General features: G+C 39.0%; 1 protein-coding gene across 2 annotated transcripts in view; it reads left to right on the plus strand.

Moving 5' to 3' along the window:
• The window catches only part of VAPA (VAMP associated protein A), a 74,974-nt gene that overhangs the window by 26,537 nt on the left and 26,408 nt on the right, over positions 1-22,029 (plus strand). For both annotated transcript variants that reach the window (XM_004714070.2, XM_004714071.2), the window contains exons 2-4: positions 12,403-12,555; positions 13,921-14,024; positions 14,345-14,425. In XM_004714070.2, coding sequence (XP_004714127.1) covers positions 12,403-12,555; positions 13,921-14,024; positions 14,345-14,425 — 338 coding nt within the window. The remainder of the gene's footprint in view (positions 1-12,402; positions 12,556-13,920; positions 14,025-14,344; positions 14,426-22,029) is intronic.

Raw genomic sequence — 22,029 nt, forward strand, 5'->3', positions numbered from 1 at the left:
CGGTGATTGAATAAAAGAATGAAGCACTGCATGGTCCATCACCATTCCACAATTGATCTTGTTTCAGCTCATTGTTGCAACCACTGTGTGTCAAACCATCTTGTCAAGGGGGTTCCTCTATCAAGTATGCTGCCCTTCTACAGGGACTAGTTTCTCCTGATAAAATGGCCAGAGTACATGAGAGTCTCACCACCTTGCCTCTACGTATTCTAGCTATACTTCTAAAATAGATCTGTTTCAGCAGTCTATGGTACTTTCAGTATTCTCCAGCACCATAATTCAAATGCATGGATTCTTCTTCAGTCTTCCTTATTCAATGTCTTACATTTTACATATATATGAGATAATAAAAAGTACCATGACTTGGGTCAGGTACACCTTAGTCTTAAAAATAACCTGCTTGCTTGTCAACACACTAAAGAGATCTTGTGCAACAGATTCACCAGTTGCGATGCCATCATCTGAGCTCTTAACTACTGCTTCCATGAACCTTGATTGTGGCTCTAAGGAACACAAAATCCTCGACAACTTCTGTCTTTTCTCCATTTATCATGATGCTACTTGTTAGTCTAGTTGTGAGGCTTTTGGTCTTCTTTACATTGAGTTGCAATTCATGCTGAGGATCTGCCAGAGGTTGGATTGGGCCTAGAGCTAAGTGGCCCAGAAACTATCAGCTTGTTCCATGGGTTATGAACCACTCTGGTTTATGTTGGTGGTTGTATTATGACAAGAACAATGATGACAACAACAAAAAAGGAAGAAAAAAAGAAAAGCATTGTCAGTCATCCCTGTGGGTGACAAGGTGATTTCATATAAAACATCAGTAATTTTTCGAGTGGTATAGAATTTAAAATACTGTTGATAGGAGTTTATGTGAGTATAGTCCATGTAGTGTGAGCTGCAACCCGTGAGTTGTTGCTTTGCACAGATTCCTTAATTGATTGATTTCTGTTTATACTGGGTATGGGGATTAGTGCTAGGGGGAAATTTCCTTATCAGTTCTTACGAGTGTAGATCCTTGCCTAACAGATTAAAACCTGACATATTTGGGGAATTGGGTCTCTACTCAAGTACTCGCTCAACTCAAGAACACTTTATTCTAATAACTTGACATTCTGTGATGCTCACCTTCCTGACAGAATTCCTGAAGTCAAAATGGGTGCATAAGCAAATGTGGTGAAGAAAGCTGATGGTGCCCGGCTATCAAAAGATATAGATAGCATCTGGGGTCTTCAAGGCTTGAAGTTTAACAGGCAGCTATCTAGCAGGGAAGCAACAAAACCCACATGGAAAAGCACACCACAGGAAAAGCCTGTGTGATCACGAGGTGTCCACTGGATCAGATATCAGGCATTAGAAGACCCAAAACAATCAATTATATCGATGCAAATGATGGGGGTTGGAGTGGAGACCCAAAGCCCATCTGTAGAAAATGGGACTTCCCCTCACAGAAGGGTTACAAGGAAAGGACAAGCCAGGATACAGCATAGCACCAACAGAACACACAACATTCTTCTAGTTCTTTAATGCTTCTTCTCCCTCCCCCCATCATGACCCCAGTTCTACCTTACAAATCCTGCTAGACAGAAGCATGTACACTGGTACAGATTAAGAGCTCTCGACACGTGGAATCCAGGACAGATAAACTCCTCAGGAACAATAATGGGAGTAGTGATACCGTGAGGATAGGGAGGAAGGGAGGGGGCAAAGGAGAAGAAACAGGGAACTGACTACAGTGATCGACATATGGCGCACACACACCCAGGGGTGGGGGGGGGGAGGGGCAAACAACAGAAACATGGGTAACATGGGAGACAGCGGACAGTGTAAGATATGAAAATAATGATAATTTATCAGGTGGGGGGGTAGAGAGAGAAAAGAGGACCTGATACCAAGGGCTCAAGTAGAAAGAAAATGCTTTGAAAATGATGATGGGAGCATATGTACAAATGTGTTTGATACAATTGATATATGGATTGTTTTAAGGGCTGTAAGAGCCCCCAATAAAGTGATAAATTTTAAAAAGTCCGGTCATATTAATGCAACGAGAGCATTGAAATGTTAATTATATAGTGGTTCTTGGTTCAGTGGCTGCCATTTCCACAGTCTTGGGATGGCCACCCTTTGCTCCCTCCCCCATCAGTCCTAAGTCCAAGGTACAGGTAGTTTTGAGGTAGAGCCCAGTTAGCTAATCAACTGTCCATTTTAATGTGGGGAAGATTGTTAAAAGTTTTACTGTTGGTGCTGTTTTGTAAATATATTTGCATTTTAATATTTTTATTCATGTTTTCAATTATCTGTAGTACCATATATACTCTTGTATAAGCTGAGTTTTTCAGCACATTTTTAATGCAGTTTTTGTGGTAAACTTAGGTGCCTCAGCTGATATTCAGGCCGGCTTATACTTGAGCACCTATGGTAATTCATGGACTTTGAGAACATTAAAAAAAATTAGAATCTTTGACTTTAAGATGTCTAGTTTTACCCTTAGCTTAAATTCTGTTCTAGTCATTTTGTGATTCCTAGCAAAGTGGAAGCACTCACTCATCAATGCCAGAAAATTTGGAAGAGAAGACAGCCACTTGGGCAACTGGCTGGAAGAGATAAAATTTTTTGCCCATTCCAAAGAAAGGTGACCCAACAGAATGCTCAAACTATAGAACTCTACCCAAAAACAAAAACCAAACTATATCATTGATATCATATGCAACTAAATTTTTGTTGAAGATCATCCAAGAATGATTTCAGCAGTATATTGACAAGGAACTGTCAGATGATCAGGCTTGTTCAGAAGAGGACATGGAACAGAGTATATCATTGCAATGTCAGATGGATCTTGACTGATAGCAGAGAGTACTAGAAAGATGTTTGTGTTTCATTGACTATGCCAAAGCATTCAACTATGGGAACCATAATAAATTGTGGATAACCCTGAGAAGAATGGGAATTCTAGAACACGTCATTGTCCTCATGAGGAAACTATGCATGGATCAAGAGGCGGTTGTTGGAAATGAATAAGGGAATATCCTGCATGGTTTAAAATCAAGAAGGGTGTGCTTCCTTTCACAATACTTATTCAATCTGTATAGTGAGAAAATCATCAGAAAAACTGGATTATCCAAAGAATGTGACATTCAGGATTGGAGGAAGGCTTATTAAAAACCTGCAATATGCAGCCTTCCTTGTGAATTGCAACTCAATGTAAAGAAGACCTAACGCCTCACAACTGGACCAATAGGTAACATCACTATAGAGAAAAGGGTGAAACTACCAAGAATTTCATTTTGTTTGGTTCCACAATCAATGCTAATGGAAACAGTAATCAAGAGATCAAAACCTGAGTTGCATTAGTAGGTAGCTCTGCTGCACAAGACCTTGTTATAGGATTGAAAAGCAGGGATATTTCTTTGAGGACTATGGTGCACCTGACTCAAGCCATGCTATTCTCTCATTACGTCCTATGAATGTGAAAGTTGGACATTGAATAAGGAAGGCCAGAGAAGAATCAGTGCATTTGAACTGTGCTGGAGAAGAACATTGAAAGTACCATGAACTGCTGAAAGGACCAGCTAATTTGCCTTGGGAGAAGTGGGGCCAGAGTGCTGCTTAGAGGCAAGGATGGCAAGACTTAACCTGACATACATTGGACATACAAGGGGGTAGCCAAAAAAGCCTCGGAATTGCGCTTGGTGGAGTGGTACTTTCTAGTACACAATTTTCCCATTAGTTGAGTGCACCCAAAAGCAGTTTCACTCAAACCTCGTGGTTGTTTGTTTGTGATGGCAGATTTAAGAAAACCGTGGCTGTGAAATTTTGTTTCCTGCTCCTGAAAAAATGCCACAAAAACTGTTGTGATGTTGAATATAGCTTTCAAGGACAGCGCTATGGGAAAAACTCAAGTGTGTGAGTGGTTTTCTCATTACTAAAAGGTGAAATGTCAATTGATGACAAACCTGTTTCTGGACATCTGTCAACTTCCTGAAACAGACAATGTCAATTCATAGTGTATTTGGAGTTCATTGCAACAGCTCAGAGTGTTAAGTTTTCTATTTAGAGGTTCTGAAAAGATTGCATAATGGTGTGTGACAAAAAAGGCCTGATTTATGACAGGCAGGGGACTGGTTTTGCCACTATGACAATGCACCTGCTCATGCAGCCATCTCAGTACACCGTTTTTTGGCACACACAAAAACCAAAAAAAAACCAGCATGTCTCTTTTGCCCCACATAACTTACTCAAGTGACCTTGCTCTTTGGGACTTCTTTTTGTTTCCTCAAATGAAGAGGGACATGAAAGGACAGCAATTTGATGACTTGTATAAGAGGTGAAAAAAACAAGGAGGTGCTGTCAGCCATGCAAACAGATGACTTTGAAAAATGTTTCCAAGGATGGAATCCAAGATTTGACAAATGTATTAAGTGTAATGGAGACTACTTGGAAGGTGATAAGGTTGTTTTGTAAAAAAAAAAAAAGGAATACATAGCTTTGGGGGTGGTGATCCACTTTGGGGGGAGTATCTCTCAAATTATCACGAGAAGACCATGCTTGGTAGAGGGGCAGCGAAAAAGAAGACCCCAACGAGATGGATTGCACTATGGGAACAACAATGGGCGTAGGCATTGGAACAATTGTAAGGATGGTGCAGGATCAGGCAGGGTTTCCTTTTGGTGTGGATAGTGTTGGTATGGGTATAACCAACTTGGCACCTAAAAACAACATACCAAAGTAGACATTTGAATATTATCTTTTACTCTTGGTGTCATTTAGACAGTGACATTAATTAGTGTGTCAAAAAACAGAAGCAATTGAAACTACCAAAGGGTTTAAGATAATCTATAAATTGGATGATTAATTTTACTATATTAATAAAATAAGCTATTCCAAACTTGTACTTCTTTTTTTCATCATTTTAATTTTTATTTGTTGGTTGATTAAATAGTCATTAGGAGTGATTGTTTTAAAAGAAAGAGTGATTATTAGAGATGATCTGACAACACAACAAAACTTCTAACGTTTTATGACTACAACTCTCAGAAAAGCACCTTTTTTTTTAAATCATTTTTTTGGGAACTAAAACATACCATTCGATAGTTCAATCATATCAAGCAGTATTGTACAATTGCTAGCATAATCAGTTTCGAAACATTCTCTTCCTTCTTGAACTCCTTGATAATCAGTTCTCCTTTTCTCTCTCCCCCCACCCCCCACCAGTGCCTTCCAGAAACCCTTATTCTACTTACTGTCTCTATAGCCTCATCAATCCTGGGTTTGATATACCAAAACCCAGGAAAGTTTATAACACAAATTCAAGAGGGCTTCTCCACAATGACAAATACATCAGAGAGAAACCCCAATATGAAAAAACCACACGCAGAAATGCGTTTCGGGGGGGGGGGGGGGCGGGGATCAAGTGACAATGTTTTAACCATTCAAGTCAGGTTTACCATTTTGATCTCCTGTAGTCATCTCTCCAGTGGTAACTAGTTTATTCCCATCCCTCCAATAAGGACAGAGGGAAATCACTGGAGGCTTATTTCCTGTGTAGATCTCACAAATGTATTTTGAACTCCCATTGCCATCCATAGCCTTTTGCAAACCAGTCTCACAAGTTAGGCTCTGATCCCGTACCTCCTTAAGCTTCGGATTATATGATTTACAGTCAGTCCTTGGTGTGCTGCTTTTGTGTGGATATGGTAACATTTCACTTAGATGCCTGCTTGTTTGGAAACAAGCCTTTAAGACCCCAGAAGCTATTTTATCTGATAGCCAGGTGCCATATAATTTCTTCACCACACTTTGCACGCATATCTTTTGTGTTCCCTTCTTAAGGGTGAGTATCGAGCAGGCCCATGATGTAAAAACTAATTGTTGTAAAAAGAGAGAACTAATTGTTCATAAGTTGGAGCTAGGATTTAGGGCCAACTCAAAACTTATTCCTGGATCTATGTTGTTGTTTTTTCCGCTGCCGTTGCCTCCCTTTAGGGACTTCCTTGTTAATTTATGGTCGAGATCGTATTGATCATCTCTCCGGAGCATAAAGATCTTCTTTTAATGTTGTCATTGATTAAACCCTGGTACTAGTTTATAAATCATTGTTGAAGGAGGGCTATTGGGCCAATGGAAGCTTAACTTCATATCACAATACCTAAATTATTCACTTGTACAGAATCAGTCCTTTCATGGCTCGATGCTATTTATACAAACAATGAGAGTTGGTTGTCAGGGAAAATTTACTGTATTATTCACTGGGAATGTCCGTCTCTGGTCTGATGGGCTAATAATGTATCTTACTACAGCAAATTAGGCATTGATGTAGTAAGTCAGTGATTGTCCAGCTACGGACAGTTCATTACTCTTTGGTATAGCTGTCTTCTGCTGTATCAAATACCATGAATTGTCAGTCAAGTCCTCAGGTTACAGCTGTGTTTGAGGCAAAATCCAGTTCACCTAGTGGAGTTTCCACATCGGACTTCAATGGTACAACCTTTGGCATATGTTGTGCACCTTGAAGATCCAATTTTCAGTATCCCGATGTTCTATGACACTTGACCTGGGTCCCCAGGCAAAAGTTTGTACTTCTATTATCTTTTGATTGCGTGTTTTCCACGAAGCCTTTGAACCTCCTATATACTGGTTTAATTAAAAAAGTAATGCTAGGACTTGTAGTTCATACATGAATAGTTTATCCAAACAAATGCCTCTATAATCACTAGCTTTACTGTGGATAAATTCTTTATTTAATATGTGTGTCTTAATTTCATTAAGGTTCTTTAAAATGTGCGCACGCGCACACATGCACACAAATACTTTAATAACTGTAGCTTCCAAGGGGAAGATCTGCTGGGGCAGTTAAATTCAAGACAGAGAGGTTAGCTTAGAAGTCAGGGCGAATGTCTTTTAAGAATCTGGAGAGATAATCTTGACAGATTTTCTTGGAGTATATAGGATGATTGGAGCCAGGGAAATTGCAGACGACATTTTTTTTTTTTTTGCATCCTGACAATGCACCTCATTCATTCTGCAAGGGCTGTCCTGGGAGAATTTCATTGGGAAAACATACCCAATCTACCTTACAGCCCTAATCATGCCCCTTTGGACTTCTTTGTTCCCAAAAGTCAAACAGCACTTAAAAGGAACCTAATTTGATTCCCTCCAGGATACCCAAACTGCTGTTTTAGCAATGTTGTAGGTTAAAGGTTTAAGGAAGACTTTGAGCGATGGAAACACCACCTTCAAAAATGTGTAATCTTTTTAAATAGAGGATAGATCCCTGGTGATGTAGTGGTTATGAGTGGGCTGTGATTCACAAGGTCAGCAGTTTAAAACCACCAGCCTGCTCCACTGAAGAAAGGGGGCTTTCTGTTCCCATAAAGATGTACAGTCTTAGAAACTCATGGAGGCACTTCTGCTCTGTCCTATTGGATAGCTCCTGAGTCAATATCGATTTGATGGCCGTGATTTGAGTTTCTTGGGATAGACTATATGTTGAGAAGTCATAGCTTTACATTTTTATTGTTTTATAAAGATTTCTATGATTTTTGTTGCAATATATATAAAATTTTAACAGTCATACACATGTTTTCGGTCTGGGGTGTGTGTGTGTGTGTGTGTGTGTGTGTGTGTGTGTGTGTGTGAGAGAGAGGATATTTTCTGTTGTGTCTTTGACATCTTAATGTAGCTGTTAGGGATAGCAGAGGTGGGGTTGTCTAGGCATAGTTAATTTAACTGTTGGGTGGTATAGATGATAGTAGACACTTAGAACAGTTATGGAGGAAGAGTGATAGAGTAAGGGTTAGAACAGGGATTGACAAACGTTTGAGACAGAAGAGTCAATCTTGTGCTTCACAACAATTTAAAAATTATTTGAAAGCATAAATATATTTTTGAAAGCAAATGAAATCACCATTATCTGAATAATACCCTTTAAAAGTTTTACAAATGAAACTTTTATTTTGGTTTTATTTTCTTCTATAATGGTTTTATTTTCGTTCTCAATTTTACTACAGAGCCACATGTACATACCAAAAGAGCAACAGTTTGCCTGGCCTAGGGAAAAGATAAAAGAGTGGAAGGGAAAGTGTTAGAGCAGTGGCTCTCAACCTTCCTAATGTCACAGCCCTTTAATACAGTTGTGGTGACCCACCCCCAACCATAAAATTATTTTCGCTGCTACTTCAGATAACTAATTTTGCTACTGTTATTAATTGGGTGACCCCTGTGAAAGGGTCGTTTGATACTCCCCCCCCCCCAAAGGGGTTGTGACCCACAGGTTGAGAATCTCTGTATTAGAGGAAGGAGAAGAAAAGGGGGTAGGGGCGGGGATCAGGTAGTGCTAATTGCTAGGTTATAGGAAAAGGAAAAAAAAAATTTCTTATTTGACAAGGATGAAAGAAGGGGTATTACTGATTGATGAAGAGAATTGTAAGAGTAGTATGAACTTTTGTCTTGAAGAAAAAGAGAAGGACAAAGATTGAAGAGAAGGGAACAAACAAAGGACGAGCTTTTGGTGTTTGGATTCTGAGCTCTGTCCAGGCGTGTTGTCACTGATGTGGGGAGAGAAAGGTATACTTCCTGGAGAAGAGTGGTGAACCTACTTAGATTCTGGACCTGTGCTTGAAGTACAAAGGATAAGGGTCAGTATGGTAGTTAGGATCAGTGTCAATGATGCCATCTGGTGTAGGGTTCTTGGGATGGCTGGAATATGTTCATGCTTTGCAGTGGCTTGTAGAAGATGGGGTTGAGTGCAATGGCAGGATATGGAGAAATTTCTCAAGGCTGTCCTGGGCTGAGTGGGTGTGAAGTGGGAGTAGGGCTCACACCTTCCAAGAGGAGGGATCTCTGAGAAGCATGGGGTGGAGGCTACAGGACGTTACACCTTTATTGGGATAGCCCAGGGGAGGGAGGGCTTTCAGGTGGTCTAAGTGAGGTACTTTCTGGGAGATGAGAGTATTGCTAACTTGAGGATTGTAGAAGTGATGAGAAATATTTTTGTTAAGAAGATGAGTAGTGCTGATTAAGAAAGAATTAGGAAATAGCACAGGAGAGGAAAAGAAAAACAGTTGGGGGTCTAAACTCTGTCCTGAGAGGGATCAAGATTGTATAGGGCGGAGATCATTTGAGCAATTGGAAGCAGTACCTAGGAGTGAGTGTCTCAGCACTTTTAAGTGTTTAGACTGGTAGGGCTAGGTTGAGGAGTTTGGGACAAGATGGCTTCTGGAGCGAAGAGACCGAAATGCCTGTAGAGCAGCAGTACTCAACCTGTGGGTCGCGACCCCTTTGGGGGGGTCAAATGACCCTTGCACAGGGGTCTCTTAAGACCATTGGAAAACACATAAATATTTCACAATATATAATTACATACACTATTGTGATTAATCACTATATTTTAATTAAGTTTATGTTGTATTTGTGACAATGAAAATGCATCCTGCATATTAAGATATTTACATTACGATTCATAACAGCAAAATTACACTTACGAAGTAGCAACAGAAATAATTATCGTTGGAGGTCACTACAACATGAGGAACTGTATTAAAGGGTCGCAACATTAGGAAGATTGAGAACCACTGTTATAGAGTGAGGCTAAAATTGTAGCTGGCTGTCTTAAAGGAATAAGAAGTCAGGCGGCCCAGGTCTGAGTAGGTGGTGCCGGTTGCCCAGTGGGGCAGGAATGGAAGAAAGGGAGTTGTACCTGGTACCTTCTTAGGTAGCCCAGTGGGCAGAAGGAGCAAAAGCCTTCTTAGAGGGCACATTGTTGCTCTGGAAAGTCTGGAGTGGTCTAATTAGGGTGCTGACTGGGGACTGGGGTTGTAGGGGGCCTGTGGTACATAAGGCTAGCAGGCTGGGATGCAGGGCAGTTACTAGTGCCTTAGAGCGCTGTCAGAGGTGTTGTAGCCTACCTACCTTTATCAGCTGAAGGGCACTCCTCAGTCCAGGGGCACATATATTATGGGGTATTTGACTGCCAAAAGGTGCCCACCAGTGAAGGGGACTGAGTAGGGTATGTGGGCGGTCTGGAGGCCAGGTGTATGGAGTATACACCAGCTAGGGAGTTACAGTGGCCTCTTAGGTCTACTGTGCAATTGGGCGGGTTGACCCAGTGGGAGGAAGGGCTAGGTATCTCCCCTTCTGGAACTCTGGAATTCCCACCATTCCTGGACTTAGGAGTGGAGCTTGGGTCACTTAAGAATTGGGTTGATGTGTGGACTGCTTGTGCCTCGCTCATTCCTGGATGGTTTTGTTGTTGTTGTTGTTGTTGTTGTTGTTGTTGTTGTTGTTTTTCTTGCTTCTTGGAGAGGGTTTCACTGTCCATGTGATCAGTTGGCTGTCTTCCACATGTTGTTTTAGATGGTTATTTTACATCAAATACATTGTTCTAATTTTATCTTTAATTTCTGGCTTCATCCCAGCTTCAAATCTTTATTTCTTGGAAAATATTTTACAGCTCACAAACTTTTTAAGCATAAGATAACATTATTTCACCTGGTAAGATTTAAAATAAGTATATTTTAATGATTGTCTTGCTTTGTGAAAATCTTCAGTTGCTACATTAGGCAGATGTTTAATTTCTTCTGCACTCTCCCTAATGGCCATTTCTGTTTGGCTGTGCTTTTTATCACCCTTCCAAGGTTCTGGCTCAGATAACTTTTCAGTACTCAAAAAAATGGGAAAGAAACATTATCTGGAATAATTGATGGTGGCTGTAACAATGAATTGAAGCATAGCAGTAGTTGTGAATGGTGTGCAATTGGGCAGCATTTCTTTCTGTTATATATAAGGTTGCTATGAGTTGAAATCAACTCCACAGCACCTGATATCAACAGGTGTTTGGAGACTTCTTAATCTAGTTTTCCACGATCGAACGATTTTTAACATCTTAAAAGACATGGTTAGCCTTCTTTAAGAAAAGATATTTGAAAATTGCATTTTTCATGGTTGTCTGTGTTTTTAGCCTTCTGGCTTTAAAAACAAACAAACAAACAAACCTTAAAACGAATTGCTTGTTTTTAGAATTGTTTAAAATTGCTTTTGCAAACGTTAGAAGTATGTGGGTAAGTAAAAAATATTGCTATAAAATAATAGAAATCTTTAGTAAATAAAATAGCAAAGTATGATGCCATTCATTGCGTTTCAGTACACCCTCTAGGTCTATATTCTTCTTAAGGCAGTGTTTCCATCTGTAACCCCCTAAGAATTTTGCACTCTCCAATTTATACTACATCAAAACTGCAGTTTTGGCATCCACAAGGGACTCAAATTAAGTTCCTTTCCAGTGTTCTTTGAATCTTGGAAAGTGAGCAAAATTTGTAGGGTGTTTGAGGAGATTTCCCAACTAAATTCTAGGACAACCTTTACTTGCCTATCTTCAAAGAAAGCATTGTCAAGATAGGAAAAAAATGTATTGGTTCAACATTTCCCATCCCCGTTAAGGCAGTTTTAATTTTCTTCAAAATTATTTCATAATTTCCCATAATTGTCTTGTGGGGTTTTTGGGAGAAATTTTACCAAGATTAACCAAAAATCCCAAAACAATTGCTGTAATCTTCTGTGCCGTGAATTTAAGTGCTCTAAGATCCTCTCAGAAACTATTGTTTTATTGAACTTAAGTTTTTGTTTTGTTTTGTTTTTAATCGAGAGACTAAGACAATGATATTACTGAAAAAAACTTATCTAGAGCTATCCACTTACTGCAGAGATGTGTTTAACCATGTTTTTCTGGACTAGACTCAGGCATTTATAAATTGTAATCCTAGTAACAAAATTTTGTGTATGATTGTTTTCCATTGGTGCATGTTTATAGTTTGCATTTTGTCTCCTAATTAACAGATACTAATTTTGTAGTACAAATAAACCTGTAAAATCTAATTTTAGGCCTTTTTTGTCCAAAAGTAAAAGTATTATGACTTTTCCTTCTTAAAAAAGAAAGAAAGAATTTGCTTGATGGCAGTGAGTTCATTGTTGTGTGCGGCGGGGTTCTTGAGTAAAATGAACTTGTGCTGGCTGTAGACCACTGGAAAATCCTGATGTATCCAGTAATGTAGATTGAACCGATTAAAAGACCTTTTTTAGTTAAGAAACAATATATGTTTACTGTATATGTTTTATGAAAAGTGGCATGTAATGAAGAAGAAATAGCTTATTTGTAAGGAAAAAAGCATGTTTATGGATATATATTTAAATTCATACTTAAATAAAATTGGGGTTACTGTATTTATTTGTGTATAAGGTGAGTTTTTCCACACATTTTTAATGCAGTTTTTGTGCTAAAGTTAGGTGCCTCGGCTGATTGTCGATCGGTTTATACTGGAGTATATGTGGTATGTAGATTCAGATATGGATTCTAATTGAAAAAGCGTGAACACAATTTTTAATTTCTTTTTGTTTTTTAAATTTTTACAGGACCTTTCACAGATGTAGTCACTACCAATCTTAAATTGAGAAACCCATCGGATAGAAAGGTGTGTTTCAAAGTGAAGACCACGGCGCCTCGTCGGTACTGTGTGCGGCCCAACAGTGGGATTGTTGACCCCGGGGCAGCTGTAACTGTTTCAGGTAGCGAATCCTGTTCTTAGTTTCTGCTCTGGCATTTTATGCTTTGTTTCATTTACTTGTTAACTAGTAGGATTTAATTAGAGAAAAAGAAATGAATCTGTATATCACTTAGCTTTTAATGGTGTTCTCCTGTTGCCCTCTCATAAGCAAGCGACCTGACCGAAAAAAATTTCACCTTCATCTTAAATCTTTCTGATCAGTTTACAAGTAATTCTCTTTGGGCAAAATATTTAACCACAGTTTCTGCCCTTATTTTGTCTTTGAGACACTGTGCCATATTTTTGCCAGATGTCATTCAGATCTCTAGCTTCCTATGTATCACATGCAGTTCTTTTACTTAAAAATTAACAGTATTGCCTTGATTGCCTAGTGTATCTTTCTGCTCTTCATTTATTGTAAATGAAAGTATCCTGCACTTGAAAACCTTATTTTTAGTGCATCCTTAGTGTTTGCTTGTAGGTGAAGTATTCTTGATTCCTCCCACTCCTGCTGTGAAGTCTGTGCTCGTAACAGGTTACAAACCATTCTTCCTTCCCTTGACAAGCCCAAGACATAACTAGATCACCTCCCCTAGTTGAGAAAGAGGAATCCAGTATGAGCAAGTTTGTTGTATGCAGAGACCAGTTATTCTTATTTTCGGGCTGTAGTTCTCATTTCCCAGTCTGTCCTAATAAGGGTCCATGAAATGTCGATTGAACCTCTCCCAGATCAGAATTTCTGAGAGCATGGTCTTGACAGGACTATGTTTAAAAAAGGACAACCTGCCTGGATGGATAATCATGATGAGAGCACCTAAGATACTATACTTTGTATCAGTTTCTGGTTGTCAAGTCCACAACAGGCAGAAAATTCACAGACTAGAGCAGGGTCCCATTGAGCATATGTAGAAATAACCTGCAAAGGCAATAAAAGACTTCAAGTTATTGATGACAGTGAGTCCTCCCTCAGGGTATGTAGCTAAAGCCTCAGAGCTAGCTAGAAAAGATGTGTCTCGGTGAGCTTTGAGGAATGCTTCATATTTGTTAAGTTATGATACCTTAGTGCACCTCAGCTGTCCTGGGGAAAACTTGATAACAATAAGGTATTCTCTAAGTCTAAGCTGGCAGAAGATAGAGCTACATTTAGCTCTATGATTAAAAACTGTTTTTAGGTCAGTTACATCTCTAGAAATACATAAAACTAGTAGGATGGCTTTTTTTTTTGAGGGTTCTGGACCGTTTAAATTTTACTTTTTTACTATTTTCTAAGAAATGCTGTACATTTAAAAATACTTTGTCTAACACCAACCCTTTATATTGAACCTCTGACTTTTAAAATAGGAATGATAAACAGAGAAAACAATGTAATGTGTTCTTTCTTCTTCAGTAATGCTACAGCCTTTTGACTATGATCCAAATGAGAAGAGTAAACATAAGTTTATGGTACAGACAATTTTTGCTCCACCAAACACTTCAGATATGGAAGCTGTGGTAAGTGTAGAGTTTGGACCAAATTTATTTGGGGAAATACTGTTTAAATTGTGTATTTTATTTACCCCTCATAGAGAAAACTAATTTTGAAATCGTATTTTTCAAAAATGACTTAGAAATGCCACCATTAAGAAGACAGGCCTCTAATCTCTAGAAATGTTAATGTGATTTTAAGAGACTATTAATTGCTCTTTTTCGTATTACTGATTAATATTGTAATTGCCTCAGAGTGGAGCAGTAAGTCCTCACTGAGCCATATGGACTCTTCCTCACCGCTCCTACTAATCCCGTGTCTCACATACAGTTTTGTTTGTTTCTAGTGGAAAGAGGCAAAGCCTGATGAATTAATGGATTCTAAATTGAGATGTGTATTTGAAATGCCCAATGAAAATGATAAATTGGTAAGTAAAAAATCTATCATCATAAGGAAAATAGGAGCTGTTAATTCTAGATTAGCTTAAAATTCGTTTTGGTTCTGTGTTTGGCTTTAGAGGATGTGTAATACGGCTGTTTTCATTTTACAAGACTCGGTGTTTAACCTAAGTTTACTATCTTACTTTGCTCTTTTATTTTATAGCATTTTGTGTATCCAAGAAGAAACACTGTATATTGAAGGAAGAATCTTTTAATTCTGTGGAATTTCTACTGCTAAACACTTAAAAGATTCTTGTTTTGTTTTTGATACATAGGAGGGAGCTTAAAGAAGTTAATTAAAAAATTCCTTATCTGTTTTACTTCTCAATGTAAACTACATGAATTTCACTATATTTTAATTTCATTTTTAAAGCCCCATGGTACATACGAGGGGCAACACACACACACACACACACACACACACACACACACACCCAAAACAGGAAAACTTCTGCTAGGTGGAGCTTTCATAGTACACGGTTTTCCACTAGGCAAGTATGCAGCAACTTATTCTGCGTTAGTTCACCCAGTGATGTCGCCTGGTAATATTCTCTCTGGTTACAGTGAATTTTTTTCGTAAAAGCAGGTTTGTGCCAACCTTGTTTTTTTGTGATGGCTGATTTAAGAGAAGAGCGTATGGCTTTGAAATTTTGTTTCCTGCTTGGGCAAAATGTCGCAGAAACTGTTAGGATGATAAACACAGCTTAGCTATGGGGAAAACTTAAGTGTACGTTGATTTTCTCGTTCCAAAAACGGTGAAATGTTGATTGATGACAAACTTCGTTCTGGATGTCTATCAACTTCCGAATGGACGGAAATGTCTACACAATTTGTGCTTGAAGACCATTAAAGAGATGGGGAAGTTATCTGGACTATCTTGGAGCTTGGTTCAGTGCATTTCAACAAAAGAGATGGGAATGAGAAAGGTCACTGCGGAATTTGTGCCGCAGGTTCTGACTGACCAAGGAAAAAGCGTTGTGTAGAAATATGCTTTGAAAGAATAATTCCGAAGCGACTAGACATTTTCCCCCCAGGTCATTACTGGAGATGAGATATGGTGCTATTCTTAGGACACTGAAAGTAGCCATCAATGAAGCGAGTGCAAGACGCCATTGTCACCTCAACCCAAAAAAGCTCAAGTGCAGTCAAAGATCAAGACAATGCTCATTTGGTGTTTTTTTTATTTTTATTTTTTATGTGAGGCAGGTGGTGTATTTGGAGTTTCTTCTAACAGGTCAGACTGTTAGTCAAGCTTTCTATTTAGAGGTTCTGAAAAGATTGCTTAATGGTGTGCATCATAAAGGGCCTGATTTGTGGCAGATGGGGACTGGTTTTGCCACCAAGACAATGCACCTGCTCATGCAGCCATCTCGGTGTGCCAGTTTGGGCAAAACATAGAAAGCATGCCTCTCTTGCCCCACATACCTTACCTGACCTCCCTCTGTGCGATTTCTTCTTTGCATCTGCAAATGAAGAGGGACATGAACAGACAGCAATTTGACAACATAGAAGAGGTGAAGAAAGAAAGGGGGGGGGTTTGTCAGCCATCCAAACAGATGAGTTTGAAAAAATGTTTCCAAGAATGGAATCACAGATTTGATAGATACATTAAGCGTATTGTAGAGTACTTTGAAGGTGATAGGTTGTTTTGTAAAAAAAAGTTAAATACATAACTTTGGAAAAGTTCCGGATTTGGGGGGGTGCCCCTCATATGTACATATGGTATTTTGGTTAAATGGGTTCCAGCCCATAGTGACCATATGCCCAACAGAGTGAAACACTGCCCTGTCCTGTGCCATCCTCGGTTATTTCTATGCCTACGCCCATTGTTGCAGACACTATCAATCCTTCTAATTGAGGACCTTCCTCTTTTTCACTGCCCCCCCCCCCCCATTTTACCAAGCATGATGTCCTGGTTTTTCCTGAAAAGTCCACAGTATGTGTGTAACACAGGGTCTTGCCATCCTTCTCTACAAAGCACCCTGGTTATGTTTCTGCTAAGACCTTTGTCTTTTTGATAGGCCATGTTACTTTCATTATTTTTCTCCAGCACTGCAATTCAGATGCATCAATTTTTCAGTCTTCCTTATTCATTGTCCACCTTTCACATGCAGATGATGCAATGGAGTATACTCCATGGCTTGGGTCAGACACACTTTAGTCCTCAAAGTAACATCCATACTTTTCAGTACTCTGAATAGGTCTTGTGCAGCAGATTTACCTAAAGCAAATCATCCTTTGATCTCTTGACTGTTGCTTTCATGGGCATTGATTGTGGACCCAAACTCGGAGGCAATTTCAACTTTTTTCCATTTGTCATAAAGTTACCTGTTGGTCCAGTTTTGAGGCTTTGGGTCTTCCTTGAGTTGTAATCCAATTCTAAAGGCTGCAATCCTTGCTCTTCATAAGCAAGTGCTTCAAGTCCTCCTCACTTTCAGTAAGCAAGATTGTATCACATGCATATTGCAGGTAAATAAACCTCCCTCCAAACCTGATGCCACAATCTTCCTCTCTTAATCCAGCTTCTCTGATGATTTGCTCAGCATGCAGATTAAGTATCCCAAGAGGATACCACTCTGTTGTATACCTTTCATGAGTTTTAACCATGCAGTATTGCCTGGTTCTTTTCACACAACTGCCTCTAGATGCAGATACAAGTTCCTCACGTGTACAATGAAGTGTTCTGGAATTCCCACTCTTAAGGTTATACATAGTGTATTATGAGCCACACAATTCAATGCTTTGACATATTCAGTAAGACAAAAGTAAACATCTTTCTGGAATTCTCTGCTTTGAGCCAGGATCCATCTCACATCAGCAATGCTATCTCTTGTTCCATGTCCTCTTCTGAATCCGGCTTGAATCTCTGGTAGCACCCTGTCAATGTACTGCTGCAACTGTTGTTCAGTGATCTTCAGGAAAATTTCACTTACATGTGATATCAAGGATATTCTATAATTTGAGCATTCTATTGGGTCATCTTTCTTTGGAATGAGCACAAATATGGATCTCTTCCAGTTGGCCATCTTCCAAATTTCCTGTCATGGATAAATAAGTGCTTCCAATTCTTCATCGGCTATTGAAAAATATTAATTGGTATTCCATCAGTTCCTGGTAACCTTGTTTTTGGCGAATGCTTTCATTGCAGCTTGCACTCCTTCAGTTCTTGCTCATAATACTACCTCCTGAGATGGTGGGATGGTGACTTTCTTTTTGGTACTATGACTGTATTCTCTCCATCTTCTTTTGGTGTTCCTTTGTCGTTCAATATTTTGCCCATAGAATCGTTCAAGATTCCAGTTTGAGGCTTGAAGGGGTTTTTTTCGTTTTGTTTTTATAACACTAGGTCTTTGCATATTTTAAAAAAATCATTTTATTGGGGGCTCATAACAATCCATAGGTCAATTGTATCAAGCACATTTGTACATATGTTGCCATCATCATTTTCAAAACATTTTCTTACTACTTGGTATCAGTTCCTCTTTTTTCCACTCCCTCCCCCACCCTCGTAAACCTATGATAATCTATAAATTATTTTTATTTTCATTTCTTACCACCATTCGCTGTCTCCCTTCACCCATGTTTCTGTTGTCCATCCACCGAGGGAGGGGAGGGGTGTTGTATGTCAATCATTGTGATTGGTTCCCCCTTTCTCCCCTCATCTTCCCCCTAACCTCATAGTTTCGCTACTCTCAATATTGATCCTAAGGGGTTTATCTGTCCTGGATATTGAGAGCTCTTACCTGTACCAGTGTACATGCTCAGATCTGGCCAGATATGTAAGATAGAACTTGGGTCATGATAGTAGGGGGAAGGAAGCATTAGAGAGCTAGAAGAATGTTCTGTGTTTCGTCGATACTGTACTGCACCCAGGCTTGCCGGTCCCTTCTTTATGAGCCTTCTGTGAGTGGGGTGTCCAGTTGTCTACAGATGGACTTTTGGTCTCCATTCTCTGCCCCTTCGTTCACATCAAAATGGTTTGTTTTGGGTCTTCTCATGCCTGATACCTGATCCCATCGACACCTTGTGATCACAGAGATTAGTGTGCTTCTTTCATGTGGGCTATGTTGCTACCCTGCTAGATGGCCACTTGTTTAACTTCAAGCCTTTAAGACTCAGACACTATATCTTGTAATAGCCGGGCACCATCAACTTTCTTCACCACCTTGGCTTGTGCACCCATTTTGTCTTCGGCGATCCTGTCTGGAAGGTGAGCATCACATAATGCCAGGTTATTAGAACAAAGTGTTCTTGCATTGAGGGAGTACTCGAGTAGAGGCCCGTTGTGTGTCTGCTGCCTTAATACTTAACCTATAAATATATGTTCATAGACCTATATCCCTGTCGTTACTCATTTCATTATAATAATTGGACTTTGTTTTTTCAAGCTGCCCTTTGAAATTTTCTCTTTAGCGCTTTAATTTTATCCTTCCATTTGCTTTAGCTGATTAAAATTAAGAGCAAGTTTCAGAGTTTCTTGATAGTTTTTTTTCTATCTTTTTAATGACCTTTTGCTTTCTTCATTAATGATGGTCTTTATATCCTCCCACAGCTCATCATGTCTTCTCTCATAGTATTCTTTGCCTCAAATCTGTTCTGGAGATGCGCTCAAAACTTGGGTTGGGGGTAGACTCAAGGGTATAGCTTGGCTCTTGTGGACTTCTTTTAATTTTCTTCATAAGGGACAGCCCAGACTTAACCATAAAAGTGCTTTTAGGGCTTCTTGTAGAGCTTTAAATGGAGTCCCCCAAATTCCTACATAAAGGAACATAAACAAATAGTTTGGGACTGGAAACTCTTCAGAGCTGGTATTATTGGTAAACTAAAGACTTTTCATTAGATAATATCTGATTTTGAGCATGGAAGATGTAGCCACAGACTGTGAACTTCTAATTAAACTTTTTGAACTCATGGAATAATTACTGTCCCGGTTTTAGGGAACATCTCCTAAAGATAATGTTGGTTTGTCTGTTTTTAGGCATTTGATTTTGGGAACGTTCATATATGTAGAAAAGTAAGCAGCAATGAATTCCTGTGAACTTATCACTAGCTTTAACATTTGTTAACTTATTATTTGTCTTCATTTAAACCCTACTATGCTCCATCTCACATAACAAGGGTAAATTTCACAAAGAACAAAAACTGTTGCTACTAAGGTTCTGGTTCATACATGCACTGTTTTATTCCAAACAAAGCATATTTAAACATGTGTCTAAGATCAGTGGGTGGCTGCAGATAAATTCTTAGTAATACAGTTCTCGTAGTCTTGTTAGAGTGCTTTTGGAAAAAAAAACCGTCAAGACTGGCTTACAAGGGGATTTGCTAGGACAATTAAATTCAAGGCTGAGAGGTCAGCTCATAAGTTTATGGTGACCGTTGTTGCAGAACTGTGTAATGACAGTATTTGCCACCGTTGCCTGTATTTCTTGGACTTCTCCCAGTGCGTTCCACTGCTCCTCTCATTTTTTGCTGACCCAAGTCGAGGAGCCCTGCTGGTATACTGGTTACACGTTAAGCTGCTAACCACAAGATCAGCAATTTGAGACCATCAGCTGTTCCTAGGGAGAAAGACTGGACTTTTCTTCTCCTGGAGGGCCGTTCTACCCTGTCTGCAGGGTCACTATAAGTCAGCAACAAGTCAGTAATAGTAAGTTTATATTTTGGTTTCTTTTTCACGAATACATTTTGAGTCAAAGAATTGTTTGTTACAGAGAACCGCCCTGTGCATAGGAGGATGTTTAATAACATCCCAAGACCTCTAGCAACGAGATGTCTTTAATGCTCCCATGTGCCAGCTGCCCTCACTCTCACATGCATGCAACATAGCTATAATTACAAAATGTCTCCTGATATTTTCAGTGCTTCCTGGCAGATAAAATCATCCTCTTGTAGTTGGCTCCAAGTTTTTGTGTTTGTTTTATTTTTTACCTTAGTACTCTTCAGTAATAACTCTTTTATCATTTAATATGGTGGGATGAAAAAGAAAATTAGGCCACATTCCTTAATAAGCCATTTATTTCCTCTAAGAATTTGTGGTTTCATTTAGTGGGGGCTGATATTTCGAGACCACAGCCTAGCTATTCTGGCAAGACATTGACTTAATTGTGTCAAAATTCCTAGCAAACCATTTTATTATCGACCAAGATTAGAGTGCAGCCTCAATTGTTATTATAAGGCATTTCTATAATGAAAAAAATTTAATGACAAAATCATGTCATTAACACAAAAGATGCTTATCTTTAAAAAGAAACGTTTAGTTTGTAAATTTCATTGGCATATAATTCACACACCATATAATTCAGTTTATTAAAAAGCATTATGTGACCATCCCCACAATCAATTTTATAACATTTTTATACCCTCTGTTAGCTCCCCATTGCTTTCCCTCCAACCTGCTGGAGCTGTCATAACCTTAACGAACTATTAATTTAGTTACAAACTCTGTGAATTGCCTATCTTGGATTTCATATAAAGAATATCATTCAAAACTCCGAATAATGACAACAAAGTGAATCACAGAACCTCAATCCAAAACGCCGAAGACAAAAGAAGGTTGAACAAATTAAAAATGGGTCAAAAGGGAAAATAAATGATAAATAATGTAAAATTTAACGTAACTATATAGGCAGTAACCTACTTTGTCCAGTGCTTTCTGTCTTAAGATAAAATTGCTGACAGTCTTAGTCGGTGGCCCTAGGGAATTCATTGGTATAATCCACATGGGGACTCTGCAAATGGATTTGTGGCTTTCACTGTCTTCTACAAACAGAGTGCTCAGAATTAAGCTCTAAAACAATTTCCTCCCCAATCTGGGCTTTTCTTATGTATAGTCAATTGGATCACACAGGCTGGTGTGCTCCTACCATGTGGACTTAACCTGATACATCCCTTCAGTGGCTGCTTGTTTTAAGACAAGCATTTAAGACAAGACCCTAGATGCTGTTTTTCCTGATAGCCAAGCACTAGCTGATTTCTTTACCACATTGATATTGATGTTTTTGTTTTTTCCTTGTGATGCATTTTATGATAACTATGTCTTCTTGCGGCTCTTGAGTATTTTAAAATTTGCAAAATCTAATCCTTTTTCTGGCAAGGATGAGCTGTTTTTTCTGAATCAGCTGAAGAGTTGTTGCCATCATGATAAACATGATTGTTAGCTATTTTTAAGTGTTTGAATTTCACATTTGAAATTTTGCATATAAAATAAAAAATGTTCCAGCATCACCATTTCAAATATATGTAAGTTCAAATGTGCAGCAATTGAGACTGTACTATACACAATGTGGAAGTAACCTTAATTATGGTACATGTTAAAAAGTAGGGGCTGAAATGTCCTACTTCAGGACTTCTATAAGGCTGTATTTCCTAAAGTATATTAGTTGTTTCAGAGCCTAGCTTCAGAGCCCCTGGTTTGCAGAAAGCCCAAAATCTTGGAGTGTCCTCATGTGGATTAAACCTCCATTGAATTCCCTTAGACCAGCGGTTCAAAACCTGTGGGTTGCGAACCTTCTGGGGGCAAATGGCCCTTTCACAGGGGTCGCCCGATTCATAACAGTAGCAAAATGACAGTTATGAAGTAGCAACGAAAATA

Source organism: Echinops telfairi, unplaced genomic scaffold (assembly GCF_000313985.2).
Source record: "Echinops telfairi isolate 266 unplaced genomic scaffold, ASM31398v2 ScPeMD7_24;HRSCAF=84, whole genome shotgun sequence".
NCBI classification, from domain to species: Eukaryota; Metazoa; Chordata; class Mammalia; order Afrosoricida; family Tenrecidae; genus Echinops; species Echinops telfairi.